Source organism: Electrophorus electricus, chromosome 23 (genome assembly GCF_041902795.1).
Source record: "Electrophorus electricus isolate QZ-2024a chromosome 23, ASM4190279v1, whole genome shotgun sequence".
Lineage (NCBI taxonomy): Eukaryota > Metazoa > Chordata > Actinopteri > Gymnotiformes > Gymnotidae > Electrophorus > Electrophorus electricus.
In genome coordinates, this window is record NC_137519.1 from 6,106,613 (window position 1) to 6,126,436 (window position 19,824).

A 19,824-nucleotide genomic window follows, 5' to 3' on the forward strand; every position below is an offset into this window, starting at 1 on the left:
TTTCCAGGGCCGACTGGGCGAAAGGACGATTTAGATCTCTCGTTCTGAATTTAAAGTACAGTGATCAGCTACCCAACAACTATAAGTGGAACAGTCACATGTTGTACAGGATTCAAGAATGAAGGCTATTAGACCCCCTGCTCTGTGACCTGGGACCTGAGAATGTTACTCTGTGACCTGGGAATGCTGTGTTAAAAATATTTGTCTGAATAAATAATTAAAATTAAAACCTTCAAGGACATTCATTCTAGCCAGTCACCTCTCAAGGTACCATATTGTACTAAAAACTAATCAATGAGAATGAAACAATGGTAGGGAAACATCATCATAATGTCATGGACAGTGAATTATGCAGTACTGTGTATGTACAGTGGTCACTGGACACTGGTCACTGCACTGCAGAGAACATCTTCATGTGTGGTAATATTACAAAGAGAACCGAGATTCTTGAATGCAGTGAAGTGAATTAAAGTCTGTCCTGTTACTGTGGGCTGGTGTATCTTTATTATTCTACATGTCTATGACATGAAATACATGTTTATGACATGTTTGTATATGTATATAACATGCAGAGTTTCTAACCATCCTTCTTGCAGTGGTAAGCAATCTGTGGCTAAATGTAATAAATGATACATAAAATAATGTCATAAACATTTTATAATGTGTATCTTGGTCCAGTTGGTAATAATACCCTGTCTGACTGATCCCTAAAATAAATCAAAATCACCAGCAAGATTTTAAATTTAGTTTGTACCAATTTCATATGTGTTTGGAGGAGGTGGAAGACTGCTGGCACTTTTCTCATTTTCACGCAGGACTGGAGATTGATGGTTGGTGGAGGATTTTCTTCTCATGTTCTTGAGATTGTGCTGTAGATGTGGGTTTCGTCCTTGCTGCAAAATTTTAAAACACAAAGAACATAATCTAAAATAAAAAATCATTTACTGTAACTCTTCAGGAAAATTATATTGTTTTTAACCTAATCTCTGTCTAGTGTGTGGTCGTTAGTGAATGGCCAATTAGCACAGATCATTTTAACTTGTTTCCCTGTACTAAGAAAAGGACAAAGACTCAGTGTTAGGCTACTGCTAATTAGATCTAAGTGTAGATCTGCTTCACTGTGCATGAATACACAACTAAAACAAAACCTCAGTGAAAGCACAATTAACTGCAGCTGCTTCTCACTGTGCACCTGTGTTTGGAAGTTGGTTAAATTAAGATGTGTATTCCATCAGTCAATCAAATTTACTTCTAGAGCACAATTAAAAATAAATGAAGGTTGACCAAAGTGATGTACAGATGAAAACAGTTCAGATGTAAAAATATTTAAGGCTTTGTCACCCAATTATGAATATGGGAGTCGAAGGTGTCATGGTTAGTCCCTCCTAGCTTCTATGTTCCATGGTTTCCCTGTCGTATGTTTTATTTTGGTTCTGTTCCTTAGTTTCTTTTTTTTCCACCCCTCGTTTGGTTTTACACGCCCGTCTTTAGTTTCGCCTGTTCCTCGTTTCCAGTCTTGTTAAGTTCAGGTATTTAAACCCTGTCTGGTGGCCTTGGTGTTTTGCTGTTGAATGGATGAATATCTGGTTGAATGTATATCCGTATTGATGTATGGAAAGTCTGTATCCGTAAGTTTGTACTCCGTGCCTTTGTGTTTATCCTAGCCTCTGTTATAGCCTGCTTCCCTCATTTGCCTTCATGTGTTTTTGCTTATCATGTATCCCCGTAATCTTTGAATTGGCTCAATGACCCTGGACCGTTATAGCGACTCTGAATCTGAATTTGCCCCTAATAAATCTCGCTCTTCTCCACACTTACAGCTCACCATTACAAAAGGTTTAAAAAACAATCAAGTCAAATATGAAAAAAGACATAATATGGCTACTTAATGTAAGTAATGTATCGACAATAGTTCTATTTAAATTAATATATCTAATTATATGTCTGTTAATCATATATACCTTTTGTCCATCTACAGACTGTATAAAAATATTAACTTGAATATTTTAGATGATTCATTACTGCCACTTCAGAGAGTTTGAGAGTTTATTAGTTATCTATAAAGGACCACTCAAAATAAAGTGTTACCAAAATTAAGGAATATTATTTAAAGTTTATATTGTATTTCTGGAAAAATTGTACCTAGTGGATGGACAATAAAATGAAGCCCAAGACTGACTCTTTAGGTAAGCCATGTGTGATGGAAGTGGAGAGGAGTAAATCCTGTTTGAATAGTGCAATCTTTTAGCTGAAAGGACAACCAGCCTCTGGCAGTTCTCTGGTACCAACCCAAAGATTAAAATGATGTAAAAGGATATTGTGGTCCAGCATCATGAAGATGAAGCAATTACTAGAGCTAAGTGAAGGCAATAAATCATTAGTTAACTAAAGGTTGAGTCTATACTGTGCAGCACCCTGAAACCTGATGGAAACTTGTTCAAATTGTATTTAATAATAACTAATATATTATTATTATTATTATTATTATTATTATTATTATTATTACATAAGCTTATTTAATATTAATAATAATGTTTGTTATATATAAATTAATTATTTTATATTTAATTTATATATATTTTATATATAAATTAATTAAAACAGTTGGAGCATCAGCATTCAACATCTTTAAGAAAATGTAAAGAAACAACATCTAAGAGATGAGTGTAGGATTATCTGAAACACCATATTATACAAGATAAGAAAATTAAACAGAATCAGAATTGTTGGGGTGTTGCTAAGACATTATCTTAAACTGTCCCATCTAAAGACTTGTTTAATTTTGTAATTCTTATTTTGTACTATATATAGCTAGACACACAATTTCACTCAAAATGTCACATTTCGCATTTACTTCATGACATGCTCTAGTAAAAAGTGTTACATTTCCTTCCAAAAAGTGAATTTTTTGGTTTTAATAAATTGAGAGGCATTTTATTTAACAAAATTCTATTTTGAACAATTTAATTTACTGATGCATGCTTTCCAAAACAGTGAATTCTTCTTTGATTTTATTTAACCTATGTACTGCAGTAATTATTTTTTCAAGTCTTAACACAAAACCAAATTTTAAGATTAAATAAAAGATGTAAAATTTTAGGATTTAAAATAGTTGGCCAGTAGGTATAAGCATTTTCTATAACTATTAAAATGGTTTTGGCCTCTGTCAAGATTTTTAGTTTTGTTTATTTTTAGAGGGAGGGGTATCTCATCAGCATTAGTGTTCGTGCATGTTTGTGTGAGTGCATGTGTATGTGTGAAGGTGTGTCTAAGTGTGACAGAAATATGGTTAACTGAACCGTTTGCATTGCCTACCAGGCAGAGAAATTCACTCTGGCATACTCAGTTTCCTCTTCTTGACTAAGAGCCATTGTTAGTTGGACAGTAGAGTAGAGAGATACTTCCTGTGTGTGGCAGCGTGTGAAATTAATGTTGGAGTAGAGAATGTCGTCATTTGTGGGGTCAGAGGGCATATCCAGGGCTGAGACGTTATCATATACAGGAATAGAATCACGCTGAAAGAAAGAGAGAGAGAGATTAATTGGGACATGGTGATTAATGATTTATGTAATTAATAATCAAAATACAGGCTTAACTCTGTTACTTTGATCATTGGACCCTTTAAGGAAAACTTTGCAGGGATTTTGAGTTGGACTGAAATCTCAATTCTCTGTCGACTATTCTTCAAACTTACTTTGGCGCTTGTCTCCTCACTCCTGCTGCTGACAGCTGTGGTTCGCCCCCTGGTGGTGAACCACAGTAATAACATCACCAGGCTCAATAGCTTCTGTGTTAATCAAACTCTAGTTAAAATGATTTGTGTTAAAACCTGGTTGACATCACTGGTATGATACTTATGTAGTTTAAATCATATGTCACTGACAGACAGCAATTTACCTCCTTTGGTAGGTTAGTCATACCCATCAATCCTATCTCATGGTGTTCTCAAGGCCTGAATACTTGGTCCTCTACTTTTTATTAATTATTCTCCACCTTGGCAACATTACTAGACAGCATGGTCTCCAGTTTCACTACTGTATGCATTATATGCAATTTCTGCTCATCCAGTCCCCTCATACAGGCTGCCTCCTCTCAGCCTAGTTGATTGCCTGACTGATATTTTCTTCCAACCACCAGCTTGCTGTCTCAGTGATGTAATTATTATGACTTTGTAACTCTATTTTCTGTAACAGTTATTGAATAACATACCTCATGTTTTAAAATTTTCTTGCATCTTCAATTTGTTATGTGTTTTTTTTTTTTTTTTTTACTTCAGTCTAATTGTCATTGTTTATTGTCTTTGCTCGTTTGTATAGTGATCTTGGGGACTGAGCAGTAAACAGCCTACAGCATTGGCAGGGTGTGTAATGTCAATGTGGCATCAGCTTCTTACCTCATCCATAGACACACAGCAGTGAGAGTCAGAAACAAACCCACAGTGACTCCAGAAACTGCGTATGTCCCAGCTGGGTTCCCTGCATCAGGAAGTAGAGGGCAGCATGTTACACAGACGTGTGAACATTCTCGCGATAGAGAGGTGAAAACAAACCAGAACAGATGCTCTATGAAACTGCTCATAAGTGTGCTAGTAACATTTCTTTCTTTAACCACTGTAGCCATTGAATTCGACCCATAATGTACCTGTTGGAACTGAATATTCTGACGAGTCCATTGATCCAAATTGGTTCAGAGCTGTGCAAAAGAAAAGTCCAACTGCTCCTGTAGCCAAAGTTAAATTGGTGCTGTTTCCCAACAATATAACACCACTTCCTGTCTTCTTGTACCAGGAGTAATTACTGATGGGGTTGGAGTCACTGTAGCACAGCAGTGTCACCGAGTCACCAGACACACGGTCAGTAACAGACGGGACTCTGGGAGGGTCTGAGCAGGAGAACAGGAATTAAAATAAATACACTTAAAATGTCATTTAACTTATTATATTCATAACACAAGAGGATAACACAAAGCAAACTGCACCTACATAACACATCCAGCAGGGTGGTGGTGGAGTTGTGCTGTCCCAGCTGGTTGTGAGCGGTGCAGTAGTAGAGTCCACTGTGCTGGGAGCTGATGTTGGAGATGCTGTAATTCTGGTCTGTTGGCAGCAGTGTGTCTGCAGCTGCTCTCTGCTTAAACCAGGAGTAGGTGAGAACAGGAGGGTTTGCCTCACTGCTGCAGGTCAGAGTCACTGAATCTCCCTCCACTCTCTCTCCAGAGGAAACCATCAATGCTCTGGTGTTTCTAGGGGCATCTGAACACAAACACACACTGTTAACATTAAAACTAAACTCTCATACACAGTCTGGTTTAGAGATTCTTATAAATTCAGAAGTTATAGTTGATAACTGTGAAACTACAACAAAGAGCATCATCATCATGAGCTGTAGTAGTAAGTATTGATTGTAGTGATGTTTCTGGTTTATGATTAACTGACTTTATTAAATGCATCAAGCCATCATGATTTTCATATGTAAATTCTCCACTCACACACAGGAGGAGAGAGGAGGTTCTCATTGCCTTCAGTAGCACAGCTATAACTGACTGCATCCCTGACTGCAGATACAGAGCAGGAGACAGATGTGCAGTGAGACACACGCTGTCCGTTCTTGTACCAGATGTAGGTGGGGTTGTAGGGCAGAGTGCAGGTGGAGCTGCAGCTCAGTGTTACTGTCTGTCCCTCTGATCCTGGGACTGCTGGAGAATCCACATTCACCTTCAGGCCTGTATGGGAGACTCTCATAAGTGTCCTCAGGGCTCAACACACAGATGATGAACCATGTGACACTGCCAGACACAGAAGACTTATCTTACCTGTGACAGAGAGAGACACACCAGCAGAGCTGTCTGTGTGTATCATGTAGGGGGCTTTAAATCGGAGGAGATATTCTGCTGAGTCACTCTCTGTGAGATGTTTCAGTCTTAGTGTGTTCACATTAGCTCTGTGACTGAAAACCTCCACTCGGTCATCAGCATGACTCAGCTCTGTGACCTGTAGGTGGAGTCTGGCGTACCAGGCTGCTGATCCGGGAAGGTGTAGTAACCGCGTATGTCCACTGATGAACCAATCAGAGCACAGATGCTCTGGGTGACGTAAGTTACACTCCAGCAGCTGTCCTTTCCATAAACACCTGTAACACATAAACTGAGTAAATCATAGCTGAACAAACAGACTACCAGTTCTTTTAAAGTCAGTTGTATATAATCAGAAGCTGGGAGACAAGACTTGTCTTGTGTCACTTGTCTTGTTCTCAGGGAAGTTGTGCCAAGTTTCCAGTGGGCCCTTTCATGAATGACCTGTTTTTAAAAAGGGCAAGTAATGTCAGTATATTTTGTGCATGTTTATACAATTACATAGCAGGTTTTATTGTGTTCCTAAGTGTCTGCATGAACACTACTTATAAGTGCAGTTACAGTATAGACCCCTCCTTTACGCCCTCATCCATGTGATGCCTCTTGCCATGTTTGATGTGTTGTTGTCCTCGGTTAACGTGTCACCGTGTGTGTTGTGTTTACACTCCTTTCCTCACATGTTGCCATGTCCCCCTTTATTACTCATTAGTGTGTCTCCAGCCTCCCCTGTTCCTCATTTCCATCCCTGTGAATATTCCTTCTGTTTCCAGTTTTTATTTACTAAGTAATTTACTGTTTATTTACTAGGTTTTATTACCAGTTATAATTGACTATGTGGATGATGGTCAATGTGTAAAGGCTTTAGCATTTAAATGGTCCTCTTATTTTTACTTTTACTTTTATTCTTTTACTTAAATTTTTGCCATTAAAAGACTTTTGTGTCTTTGTTTGGTTGTTTGGTTGTTTTGAGACTCACGCCTGCATCCTGTCACAGTAAGAGTCTAATAAAAAATGTAACACTTGCTCTTTCGTCAAAACCAGGTCACCCATGAAAGAGGCCAACAGAGGTTATTATTATTATTATTATTATTATTATTATTATTATTATTATTATTATTATTATTATTATTAGTTACATTTATATAGCACCTTTCTCAAACTCAAGGTTGCTTTACAAATATTGCTTTTTTTTCCTTTTTTTTTCCAAGAACAGCAGTGGTTGATTAAAACTTCCAACTGCCAATAATATGTATGTAAACATAAACACAGTGGATTTAAAAATTAAACGCAGTGATTTATGGAAAAACATGTAAAAAAAAATAAAAGATTCCAAAAATACCTTAAACACTTGAAAACTCTTAAATTGAAATATATCTAAAAAATGCTGTAGTTGTCTTATGTCTTAGCCATATGTGACTCAGCATGAGTTCACTGTAATCTAGTAGAAGTTGCCAGTGACACAGAGTGAGTGCAGTTTAAAGTGAGGACAAGAGCAAGAGACAATGAGAACACAAACAAAACACACTGATGTAGTACTGCTGAACCAGCTAGCCAGTGCCCACAAATGTATAGAGCCCTCAACAGTGAAAGGTGCTTCCCAGCTACTTATAAACATATAGGCAGAACCAGCAGCAAAAAACAGCAAAAACAAACAATCAAACAAACAAACTTTTTATCTGATAGAAGCTGCCAGTAAGGTGCTGACAGAGTGATGAGAGTTTAAAGTGAGGATCTTACAGACAGCAGGAGAGCGGAGCTCCTCATATCCTCTTACAGCACAGGAGTAGCTGCCTGCATCCTCACTACTGCCATACACATACAGTCTATAAGTGTTCTGGTTATATACAGGCTGTCCATTCCTGTACCAGATGTAGGTGGGGTTGTTGGGCAGCGTGCAGGTGGAGCTGCAGATCAGGTGCTTTCGACTACTTCTGTCTGATACTGTAATCTTCAGATCTGCAAGTGATTATAAAAAAAATGTCTGGTGCTATTTTTAATCAAAAGAAAATTATTATAGCTTACTAAACTTATTTTTAAATTATACAACATTACCTGTGACAGAGAGCGATACTCCAGGATGTCCAGTGTATTTCCCCGCAGTACTATCAGTGTGGAATCTGAACCTGTATGTGTGAGCGTCACTCTCTCTCAGGTGAGTGACTGTCATACTACAGTCATTCTGGGAGCTCTGTCTATACTGCACTCTCCCCTCATACTCCTCTTCCTCTCTCACATCCACAGCTTCAACACCAACCTGCTGCACTTTAATAAACCAGAATGATTCTGTCACCGTTTGTCCTCCAGGGTATTTATAAGAGTAGGATAGATCAACATTTGAGCCTTTCAGAGCACACAAGTGTATGTCACACCCTAAAACACCTGAAACACAGATACAGTCACATTCAGGAAAAAATAAATTCTGGTAATTCATAAAACATGAATGAATATTAATAATTAATATGTTAGCTTTTAATATTAATATTTGCTTTTAAACCAAGCCAGATAAATGCAGAAGAAATCTGCATAATATTTATCCATCATGTATATATACTCACTGAACTCAATTTTAGAAGCACCTGCCTATAAATATCCACCAGGACATCCCATTGTTTCAGGCAGTCTATTCCTAACAGAGCCTCTCTCTCAATATGGAGTTAGTTTACCAGTTACCTTCCTTCCTTAAAGATACTACTGATTTCCTCATTAAATGGAATGAACTTTACAACATTAGTCAAGATGATTTATTATGTACCATGGATGTATCAAGTGTGATACTAGAATTCTTAGTATAACTCACACAAGAAATTTGACCAAAAAAAAAAAAAAAAGTTATGTTCTGTAACAAATGTTATTTACAGATTCAAGTTCTCTGGGATAACTGGTTTCCCCAAATTGTGAATATATATATATATATTTGAACATTATTATACATATTTCAGTAATGTTTTTTCACAGTACGAGGAGTAAATGAGGAGTGAGTTTCCTTGCACTTATGAACACATGGCCCCTCTAACATAGCCACTGGCCCCAGCCTGGCCCCCCATTTCAAAGAGTATAGAATTTCAACTGAACCCTCCCTCTTTCTGTTTCAAAAGAGCCCCTAATCTAAAAGACCCTTTAATTTGGGCGCAGTTACCTAAACAATCTACGTCTCTTCCTTTGAAGGAAGTTGATAGTAACTTTAAATGTTTTCATTTATTTATTGATGTGAATACAATTATGAAAACTTTGTTTTATCCTCTTCCTTGAACTCTATATACATAATATAGGTAATTCACCTTTTACTACACTGTAGATATTAATTTGTTACATGGATACTGACATCAAATACTTGTGACATTTTGATGAAGTATCCAAGGGAGAGGCCTCTTTTCTGCATATAAGTGGGATGAGATGTTAGAAACACGCTGATGAAGACCTAAGGGCTGAAACGTTCATGTCTTTGAAACTGTGTCTTCAGTCACTTAAACTATTGCATTATATAAGAGTGCTGTCCAACCACATTCACTCATTAATTTCTTCCATGGATCCATCCTGTCAGAAATATTTCTTCAAAGAGTAAAGGGAGTGGCCTGTTTAATTAATTCTTCTTAGTGTACACTTTTTTTTGTTTTTTGAGTTTTTGTATAGCCAAACTGTGGTGATGCACATGTAAAACAGCAACACAGCTGTGTCTTATAAACTTGTACCAATAAAGCACCTACAATCATAAGTACATTTATGTCCATCAGTATTCAGTATTAGTCTGACTAAGATCCGACTGTAAGACACGCTTGCTTAGTAAGTTCAGACTATGCTGCTGTGAGTGTAGATGGTACAGTGAAGGGACTGGTGTTTGCTCAGCTCTTGTAAATGGTTCTGTCCAGTTTCTTACATGTACACTATTGTAAATGTAATCAGTATCACTGCTCTGTTTCTGAGTGTATCAGTGACAGAGAGTCAGGTGAATTCTCTCATCATGAAATATCACACACTCTCATGTCAGATCTGACCAGACTGGATTGGAAGGGATCAAGTGACTGAATAATTACTAATTGAATAATATCCGTTGTATAAAAAGAATAAAACACATGTGGCATGCAAATATGTAGAGTAAAATGGATTGTGCAAATATGTCAAATATTGAATAATACTGAAGTTCAGAGTTAGTCTTGAGATTTAGTTCAAATCCAACACTTACACACTGCAGGAGAGTGCTGTCTGCTGCCATACACACTACAGGAGTAGCTGCCCTCATCAGATACACTGGTGGAGTGGAGCATAATGGAGGCATCATTTCTATATGACCTGTACTGTCCATTCCTGTACCAGTAGTGCTGAGGGGTCTTACTGAAGCTGCAGGTGGAGCTACAGGTGAGTTTCACCTCTCTCTGTCCTACAGTCTCAGGATTCACCTTCAGGTCTACACACACATCACATCATGCACATCAGAATGTTTTCTGTGTGAGAAAAACATGGTATGCATGTGTATGGAACAGAGAAAGTGTAGATATGGATGTGTGGGAGAGAAAGAGATACATTTTGTAAGTGTCCATAAACTACCTATGGTTATACAAAATTGTTCCTACTAAGTTAACAAGTATGGTTCAGTGTGAAAATCTGAGTTCTAAAATTCAAAATTAGTTAATTATAGACTTAAATGTCTTTACTGTTAGGGACACTAATTTGTACAAACAGTAAAATCAGTTGGTCAGAGACCCAGTCACAAATGTGGTAATATTGAAAACTTTGTAATGTCCTCTTTAAAGCAGCACAGAGTTTAAAGTGCAGTGTTTTTGTTATGGGAAAGTCTGTTAAAAGTAGAAATCCACCAGAGTGACAATAATGAAGTGTGAAATATGTAAGTCCCCATGTCCCAACAATGTATAATGTGTGTATGGCAGTGTAGGTGTGTGTGTGTGTGTGTGTGTGTGTGTGTGTGTGTGTGTGTGTGAGAGAGAGAGAGAGAGAGTGTGTGTGTGTTCTATGTTTTAAGTTTGTTATTACCTGTAACAGTGAGAGTAACTCCAGATGAAGCAGATATCCATTAATTCCTCCATGTTCTAAATCTGAAGTTATAAACTCCAGAGTCACTTACATTCACGTTGTTCATTGTCAGTGTACAGTCATTCCACCGTGTGCTTATAGAAACTCGTCCTAAGTATTGAGGGTCTTTACTCAGGTCTTGTGGTTCTCCATCAGATCTCTGGACCTGATACCACTCTCTCGCTCTGACACTGGAGGAACTAGATGTATATTTGCAGGGGATTTTTACTGTAGATCCATTAGGAGCACAGAGGCTCCGAGAGGAGAGAGCTACACTGTGCTGAGACTGAGTTTCTGGCAAACACACACACACAAATGTATGCACACATGCGCACACACACACACACACACACACACACACACACACAAACGTACGCACACATACACACACACACACACACACACACACACACACACACACACACACACACACACACACACGCACACACACACACACACACACACACACACACATAGGTGCATGAAGTTATTATAAATTGTTTGCAGTTCAAGTAACTCCATATATTTTTGTTATATCCAACTCTTACCAAGTGTGTAAAATGTTTTGAAGTTTCTGATCTGTAATATAACCATAGTACACATTCAAATCTTTGCCATCCCATTTAAGTTACTACAAATGGATTACAAAGCAGTATCATGAATACACATAAAACAGAGTAGAAAATAAGAAAAAAAATCTAAAGTTTACCTGCCAGTAACACGAGGATTGCTGCTATAATAATATTTCTTGATGTTCAGAAAGACATGGTGACATCACTGTTCATGAAGAACCGATACTTGAAGCTCCAGTAAGTCGTGACTTTAGGCTAAATGTTTCTGATAAATGATCAGAGAAAAAGCCTTAAGAATAAGAAGAATAAGCAGCCTGTGCTACTGTCTTGTGTTCCTGAGTATAACGGCCATGACCTCAGTCCTGCTCCTCCTCACCCATCCTACACTGGGAAGATGTTGTGATCTTGGTTACTGTCAAACAGCAAAGACACGGAAGGTGTGTTGTGCATTTAGCGCAGCGTTCTGTCATCATACCTCCCCCCTTTATCTTATAATGTCTTCCTTTTTCTGGACTCAAGATTCTTAAAAATGCAGAAAACTGCTCTCAAAAGCTCAGACTGTTGAGACTCCCGAGCTTTTTCGGTCCCCTGAATCCTTCTGATAGTCACCAGGTATTCTGATTTGATGACATCTTACTTCACCTGACTTTACACACACCGACCAATTTGATGCCATCTTAATATGTGCAGGTCCATGTTAGTATTGCCTAGGGTAGAATGTGGGCTGGTGTACGTAGATTTTAGGGTTGTACATTTTAATCAGTCAAGAATGTTGTGCAACAGTCTAGGATTCTTGGAATTGGTCCAGTTTATGACCCTGTTTGCTTATGCAGGATTTTCATTTGAAGGTAGTGACAACAGTATTTGAAGTTAATGTCATGTCAACTCCATGTACCAAACTCCTTATTCTACTATGCCAAGGTAAATACAATTTACCAATCCCCCCCCCCCCCCCACACACATACACTATTCATTAGATGTCTTTTCCCAAAATGTCTGAGCAGAAAATACCACTATATGTGACTGGATATTTGTGTGCTGTAACTGTCTTTAAAAAACTGTTTAGAAACATATTTTGCTGAGCATGTCAGTAACATATGAATATGTAAAATTTTGACTGTTCATTGAAATTTCCCTTAACATGATGATAAACTATGCATGTGTTCAGCTGAATTTTTACTTAAAGTATTATTTAAATGTATTTCAATTTAAAGTATAATTTACATTTATTTAAAATATTTAAAATACTTTATTCCATTCTTTCTGTTTTTCCATGATTTGACTTGATGATTTCCTTGATAAGGCTAAAGATGTGTATGTCTTTTCTTTTTATATGTTGTCTACACAAGTGTGTGAGAAGACCTAGACATTAAATATATAACAATATCTTTAAGAAAGCCTATATGATCCTACCAGACTCATTTCGCTTTCATTGGATCATCACATTGTCTCCATCTAGTGTCCGATATCTTTAATTGATTCTAGTGTCTAGTTGATGTACTTGATTCCAGGAGCTCCACTAAGGTCTACATAGGTAAAGGTCTTTGTCACTTTTTTTTCTAAATTACTAAACAGTACAAATGCACTATAAAACTAACATTTTATTTTACTATTTACCCATTATACATTTAAGTACCCGCCTACAACAGTACCAATCAACAACAAGTGCAATATTAGTACCAAGCAATACATTTCAAACATTAAAAACCCTGATAACATACTGTTGAATTTAAGACATAATGTATAAACCATACATTTATTTCCAAGTAGTAGCTTACTGTTCTTCCTTGTGCCAGTCTGAGACAGAGCTCATATGAAGTGCATAGATTTAACTGTATACCTAGCAATCCAATGCTACTTGATAACATACTTATTATTACTATTAGCTGCATTTATATAGCGCCTCTCTTAAACTCAAGGCCGCTTTTATAAATATCGTGTTTTTTTATTTTTTTATTTTTTTACATTTTATTTTTACATTTTTTTACACACTCACACACCTGATGAAAAGTGGCAGCCAATTTGCACACAGCATACTCTCAGCACCCTGGGGGACAGTACTGGGTGCAGGGAAAGGTAAGGAGGTTAAAACCAGGACAGAGCACCAACCATCACTGGACATACATGCACACAGTATATACACACACACACACACAAGACAATTTAGAGTATCCAATCAACCTAACCTCCATGTTTTTGGACCTACATTGATTTAGTCAGGAATTTTAATAAACTCTTGAAAAATGAGTATTAGATAAGATGCATAAATAGCTGATAGGTAAAGATGGGCATGGATAAATGATTAAAAAAGAATCACATTACATTTAGTCAAAGTTGCAGTTTCTGACATACTTCTGTCATGCTGGTTACAAAGGAGATGCTGACTGCATCACTGTTATGGCAGAAGCATGTATTTCAGCTTGGCATGTTTCTTAATCTTTGTACAGTCATTGTAGTCAATTATAAAATGTAGTCATTTCATAATTTATTACAGTAAATTACATATTGGTCTTTTAATAGCCAGTGAGAATCATCCAAATCCCTTCCACTGTAGTATACAGGCCCTACAACACCCATGTCCCTCCTGTCTGTATGGATGCTGTGCTGATTTGCTTAAACACTGGGATTATATGTGTTTCTCAGTGTTGCTCCAGGATCCTGAGCTCCTGCATCTTGCAAATCAAATTATTTTTTTCCATCTTAGGTTAAAAGTTACACTACAGCAGCCACCAGGCCCGGTACCCTCCCCTTAAACCACCCTCTTAAAATGATTTTTTACTGCTAGTGAATTTGAAAACATGAACCAATACTGTGGGCTTGCAGCTTTAGCTAACTACTGATATAATATTAGCCCTCTTCAAACTTGGTGCTTGGCGATCTTATAAAAGAATATGGCTTGTTTGAATGATTGATGACTTCTTCTCAGGTAACAATACTGAAAAACATTTTCCAACAGAAATTCAAAGGCAAAAGTTTTTTTTTTTTAAGACAGTGTTACACTTAATTACCACTGATATAACTGTAACCCTTGATTAACGTTCTGCTCAACTCCGACTGTTCTAAAGGAAAAACATTTTGTGGCAAGGCTAAAGCCACTAGGGGACTGAGCCCTGGATAAAAAAGCCCCAGAGCTCACACTGAGGGTGTTGTGTTTCTCATGTGGAGGGTTTGGGTTTATGGATCTGGCTGTAGGTCTGAGATGGGTCATCAGCTGCTGCAGCTGCCAAAGCCCTTTGGAACATGAAGAGAAACAGCTTTTAGAAGAGCCTGTAAAATGGATTCACACCTTATTATACACTGAGTGATTAATTAGAGTAAGAATGTAATGTCAGTGTCAGTGTAATGACATGATTTGCTCACTGTTGTGGAAGTTTTGTGTCGGCTAAAGTTCACAGGAGCATACTGAACACACTCTTCCTCTGAAGAGTTAGTAGGAAGTCTGGTGGTTGACACTGAAGACCCCTTCTGGGTTTGGGAATGTTGGAAATGAAGGCTTAAGTAGTGAATGTCATTTTGGTCATCTGATGATGCTTTTCGACTGAGGTTAGTCATGGCCACAGTTGGGATATTTTCATACACATGAGCCGTATCACACTAAGAGTGGAAGAGAGAAAAAGAGAAAGAGAAAGTGAGTGAGGAACAGAGAGCAACAAAAATTGAATCATGTCCCATGATCTCTCAGAGTATCCCCTCGAACATTCTTACCTGGCCATCATCCCCAGAGTTCCTGTGCTCTTCAACTGACCTGGACTTTCTCCTCCTGCTAAGCAACCGACCAATGTAGAGTTAAAAGTAATTAAAAATAACCATTTCATTGAGAATGACATTAAGGGTATAAATAATATGTTCAAATTTCACATACCATATCCACAGAGCTCCTGTGATGAGTATTAGAGCCAGACAGACTGCCACTCCAATTGTGACTTGCTTTAACGCTGTACTCTCCTCTGGATATTCAGAGATGGTTATAACAAAACAAGGCTATATATATATATATATATATATATATATATATATATATATATATATATATATATATATATATATTATATAATACATGGAGAATAATGGAGAACAAATAAATGTCTACGAAAACACTAGCAGTGTAACATACATTAATTATATTGTACAATACTGCCATGGAGTAAGGGTTAAGGGTAGTGTAGCGTAATTTATATTATATTATACTGTCACATTGTCCAACCTATGCCACCAGCAACCAGCAGGGGGCTGAGGTGGTGCACTAGGAGAGCAGGGAACTCCACTTCCCAGGATTCTTTGGGCTGATTGTGCACACCTGCTGGGCTCTGGATTTAAGGCCACACAAACAGTAGCCCAGCGTCACACTTTTGTAGAGGGGTAACTAGTATGGTATTGGAGAGCGACCAAAAGAATATGTTGAATTGTTGGGAAAACCTCCCCTTTGACTAAGCAAGTTGTTTTGGTTTGTTCCCCCCCCCAAGTTATATTGCATTCCTTCTCATTGCATCAGTGCTTCTTAGTGGTAGTGTGTAGGTTTACTGCTCCTGACCTGGCTTGTTGAGTTCCACTTGGGGAAGACTCAGAGATTCACCTTCATTTTGTTTTACTTCCTTTTTCACCATCCACAAATCAGTCTAGTTCCAATATATCACCTTTCTTGGTGTCTTTGCCCAGTAAACATTGTGTCCCCACTGGTGCCTCAGTTATAAACTTTTACAGTATGCAGGACTCCAGAGAATGGTGTTACCTCCTAAAACACAGGAATACTGGAATCCATCCTCACTGTCTGCTGGTTCCAGATACAGCTTGTTGTGTTTGGTGGGTTTGTTGGTTACAGGCTGTCCGTTCTTGTACCAGATGTAGGTGGGGTTGTAGGGCAGAGTGCAGGTGGAGCTGCAGCCTAGTGTTAGAGTCTGTCCCTCTGATACTGGGGTGAGACTCACTCTCACCTGCAGATCTGAATTTAAAACCATACAATATATTCATCTGAAAACAACAAATGTTTCATGTAGACATTATTTGTGACGACTTGAGTACCGCAGGACAAGGAACAGGCTGCAGAAGCATCTATTGACAGACATTTTATATACATGAATGATGAATGATAATGGCACTCACACATAGCAAACCGGTGCAGCATGAAATAAATTGATAACAGGAAGAAACATAAAAAGTTGAACAATTAACATAATCTTACACATGAACTTGTGAAGAAAAACACTTGCACTAACACCAAAGTGGGGTTCACATTGTTGGAAGCAATTTCTTGACTAATGCGTGTGTTCATGAAAGGAAACGCAAAACTTCCACTGGAGTCGGTGTAAAAGTACAAAGAGTGTGTTTATTCCAGGTTAGTAATAAATCAGAACTCAGGGAAAATTCGAAAGATTAAAGTATTCCTAATTCGAAATGCATCACGGTAATAAAAGTGTGTTGCTCCCAGGACCACTGTCTTCACTGAAAATCAAACAAAACTGCCACTGCCCAAGACACTAAAAACCAAGCAAAAAATATAATGGCATGACTTAGCAGTAATTTACATCTTAAAGTGATAGTACTCAAAAGGTTATGAACATAATCCAAAAACTAGTGCTTCGGCTCCCACAGCCAACAATGACTGACATCTCACTCTACAGAGGGGTTTGTATACATAAATATGTGACGTGAGTGAATGATAACAAGAGGGGTAGTCACAGTCAAAACAGTCAACAATCATGATTGCCATAGTACGTGGTGCGCCATACCACGTGATCTGTGGGAAGGTGAGCATACCGTTGATTAATCTGTTCTCTGCAAAGCACTTTGGGATTTCTGACACAAAATTAAAAGTACTATATAAATAAGATTATTATTAGTATGAACAGTATTATTAATATCAACACAGAATGTGGTGTTACATGAGCTGTGGGCAGTTACCTGTGATATTTAGAATGACTCCTGGTTTACCAGAGAATTTCCCTCTTTCAGTATTAGTGCTGAATCTAAAGCGATATTCTCCAGAATCACTCTTTCTCAGGCCTCTGATTCTCAGAGTGCAGTTTTTCTCTTTATCCCCAACATATTCCACTCGACCAGTAAACTGCTCTTACAGACTCAGGTCCTGTGGATCCTCTTTAGGATGAACATAATACCAGAATGTGTGTTCAACTTTGTCATCACTGGGATATGAGTAAGTGCAGGGAAGCTCCGCTAATGATCCACAACATACACTCTTCTTGTGTATGTCACATTCCAGCAGAATGTGTATGTCACATTCCACCTGTGTGTTGCATCAGAATATTTCATTCCTTGCTAATTATTTGGGTTCCCACATTCCTATGATATAACTCAGAGTTCGGAAACCACAGTTTAACAGAGGATTACTTGTTTATATACTTACATTTTGTAGTGAAAAATGTAATTTTTATCATATATGATGTGGGCGGTGCAGAGTTTGGCTGTGGTGAGCGTCTGTGTATCAGGCAGATTAACTGAGTTGGACTGCACTCAAGCAGAATCGGTTTCCTTCCTCTTGTCTGTTCAGTTGGAGGGAATCAAACCCTTCCCCATTTAAGTATAAATCTAACTCTCTCCCTTTCCACTAAATGTGTATGCATATTACGACACAAATGCAGACTGTTGAATCATAAGATGAGTGCTGGGCCCTGGTAGTGGTTTCTGAAAGCTACTGGTCAGCAAAAACATTTTCACTGCATGTTACAACATTAAGAACTGCAGTACTTAAAATTCTTCTTGCTTCTTTACTGTTACTCTCTGGAACAAACAGTGTTCCTTATAAACTCTTATTTCCATGTAAGGATTTTGGTAAATTTTTACCAACTAGTCCCACCACTATGTGCAGCACTAGCATAAACAAATATAAAAGACAGCATACATTAGACAATGGAGTCATCTTGTGTTGTGGCCAGATGAAGACACTGCAATGATATAGTGTAGTTAGTAGTAGTGTCAGGCCTCTGAACTGTGCCCATTGAATTATATTAATTTTAAGTGTTCAGGGTCAAAAGGATGAGATGGTGGACTTTTATTGCTGGTTTTAATTGTTTTGCTGTGCATGATAGACACTCATAAATCAATGAAGTAACAACACCCACGGCACCAGAGAGACAGGAAAAAACAGAAAAAAGTCATTATTGAATACCATCAAAAGCACACAATAAATACAATATAAATTTATATTAATATAGCACCTTTCAATGAACCCAAGGTTACTTTACAAGTACCAGACATTGCTTTTACATGCAGGCACACACCAGGGAGCAGCAGCAGCCAACTGCACACAGCATTGTCTCATCTGGAATCCTCAGGCCCCTGGGGGACTGAATCAGGTGCAGGGAGGGGAGAGAGGGCAATACCCAGACACAGCACCGTCCACTGGGCATACAGGCACACATTCACACTAGGACAACTTTATTAGACATATACTCGCACACCAAAACTGAATCCCTTAAGTCTGAACTCTTCTTTAATCTCCATACTGATCTCTAAGAAAAATGCTGTGCACCAATCATCTTTTGTACTGCATGGGGAAAACCACCATTATTTATTATTTGTCACTGAACAGGGCTTTCATATGCCATTGCTATTCAAAGGCTTATCTTCATTGGTGTGTTTCATTGTCTTTCCTTTATGTTTGAGTGTTTAATGAATTTTGCTTTGGTTATCATTAAATGGTTTTGTTTATTGAAACAATGACTCATGCTTGCATCTTGCCCACCCTCGTCCTAAAAGTATTCTAATTTTAAAATGTAAAATTTGGCACAGGGAGCTTCACATAGGATATGCTTAGGATTATAAAGAAAGTGTAACAAAAATAGATGAAGATACAATACTGGAAAAAATATCAGGATCTATTTTTAAAAATCACAAAATTGTAAAAACAATTTACACAATTTAATGTGCACTAAAAAGAATCATAACCAGTGAGGGGAAAAGCAACCCCAGAAAGAAAGTATACACAAAAGCATATTTTAGCAATGTGTATGAGAACCTGATGGTGTGATGGGGAGTCTGGATGAATTTGCGTACCTACATTATAACCCATAAGTTTGGAAGGAACAGTGGCTTCTTGAAACAAACAGGCATTTCTATCTATTTGTTCTGTGATGTGATTTTCTCACAGAGCAGTAACAGTCATCCCATAGGAGACGTTTGGTGAGAGATCTTGTGACTGTGAGGACCAGCAAGGATGTAGGCAAAGCCAGGCTAAAGTTACCTGAGCAACAGCCCTTTGCCCTCTTTGCCTGAGTGACCCCTGTGGAGGGAAAAACATTTTAAAAAATAATTGTTTTAGTTTTAGTTTTATTGTTTTTGTGGCTGCATAAATATAAGTAGCCAATAATTGCTAAAGCTTCTAAAGACTAAATAAAATGAAGAGTGCCTACCATACAAGCCT

General features: G+C 37.9%; 3 protein-coding genes across 3 annotated transcripts in view; all 3 read right to left on the reverse strand.

The window, feature by feature from the left end:
• The window catches only part of LOC118240428 (sialoadhesin-like), a 105,325-nt gene that overhangs the window by 29,095 nt on the left and 56,406 nt on the right, over positions 1–19,824 (reverse strand). The window lies entirely within an intron of this gene.
• LOC118240410 (B-cell receptor CD22-like) lies at positions 74–5,999 on the reverse strand. The gene is made up of 8 exons (XM_081706304.1): positions 5,812–5,999; positions 5,488–5,721; positions 4,982–5,251; positions 4,642–4,881; positions 4,394–4,475; positions 3,695–3,743; positions 3,316–3,515; positions 74–893 (listed from the first exon to the last, which is right to left on the reverse strand). The coding sequence occupies exons 1-8, from the start codon at positions 5,855–5,857 to the stop codon at positions 851–853; spliced, it is 1,164 nt and encodes a 387-aa protein (XP_081562430.1). The 5' UTR covers positions 5,858–5,999; the 3' UTR covers positions 74–850.
• LOC113581459 (uncharacterized) lies at positions 13,935–18,905 on the reverse strand. Its single transcript, XM_035520674.2, has 7 exons — positions 18,855–18,905; positions 17,346–17,508; positions 16,177–16,386; positions 15,310–15,394; positions 15,153–15,207; positions 14,808–15,041; positions 13,935–14,678 (listed from the first exon to the last, which is right to left on the reverse strand). The coding sequence occupies exons 1-7, from the start codon at positions 18,903–18,905 to the stop codon at positions 14,655–14,657; spliced, it is 822 nt and encodes a 273-aa protein (XP_035376567.1). The 3' UTR covers positions 13,935–14,654.

What these genes read in the sequence shown, in the direction of transcription:
- LOC118240410 (XM_081706304.1), bottom strand. Translation starts at nt 5,857, where the DNA reads ATGATACACACAGACAGCTCTGCTGGTGTGTCTCTCTCTGTCACAG. An exon ending in AGAATATTCAGTTCCAACAG is followed by an intron (nt 4,476 to 4,641) that starts GTACATTATGGG and finishes TTCCTGATGCAG; the next exon opens with GGAACCCAGCTGGGACATAC. An exon ending in GTGAGGAGACAAGCGCCAAA is followed by an intron (nt 3,516 to 3,694) that starts GTAAGTTTGAAG and finishes TCTTTCTTTCAG; the next exon opens with CGTGATTCTATTCCTGTATA.
- LOC113581459 (XM_035520674.2), bottom strand. Translation starts at nt 18,905, where the DNA reads ATGGAGATTAAAGAAGAGTTCAGACTTAAGGGATTCAGTTTTGGTGTG. An exon ending in GTATTCCTGTGTTTTAGGAG is followed by an intron (nt 15,395 to 16,176) that starts GTAACACCATTC and finishes CTGAATATCCAG; the next exon opens with AGGAGAGTACAGCGTTAAAG. An exon ending in ACTCTGGGGATGATGGCCAG is followed by an intron (nt 15,042 to 15,152) that starts GTAAGAATGTTC and finishes TTCCACTCTTAG; the next exon opens with TGTGATACGGCTCATGTGTA.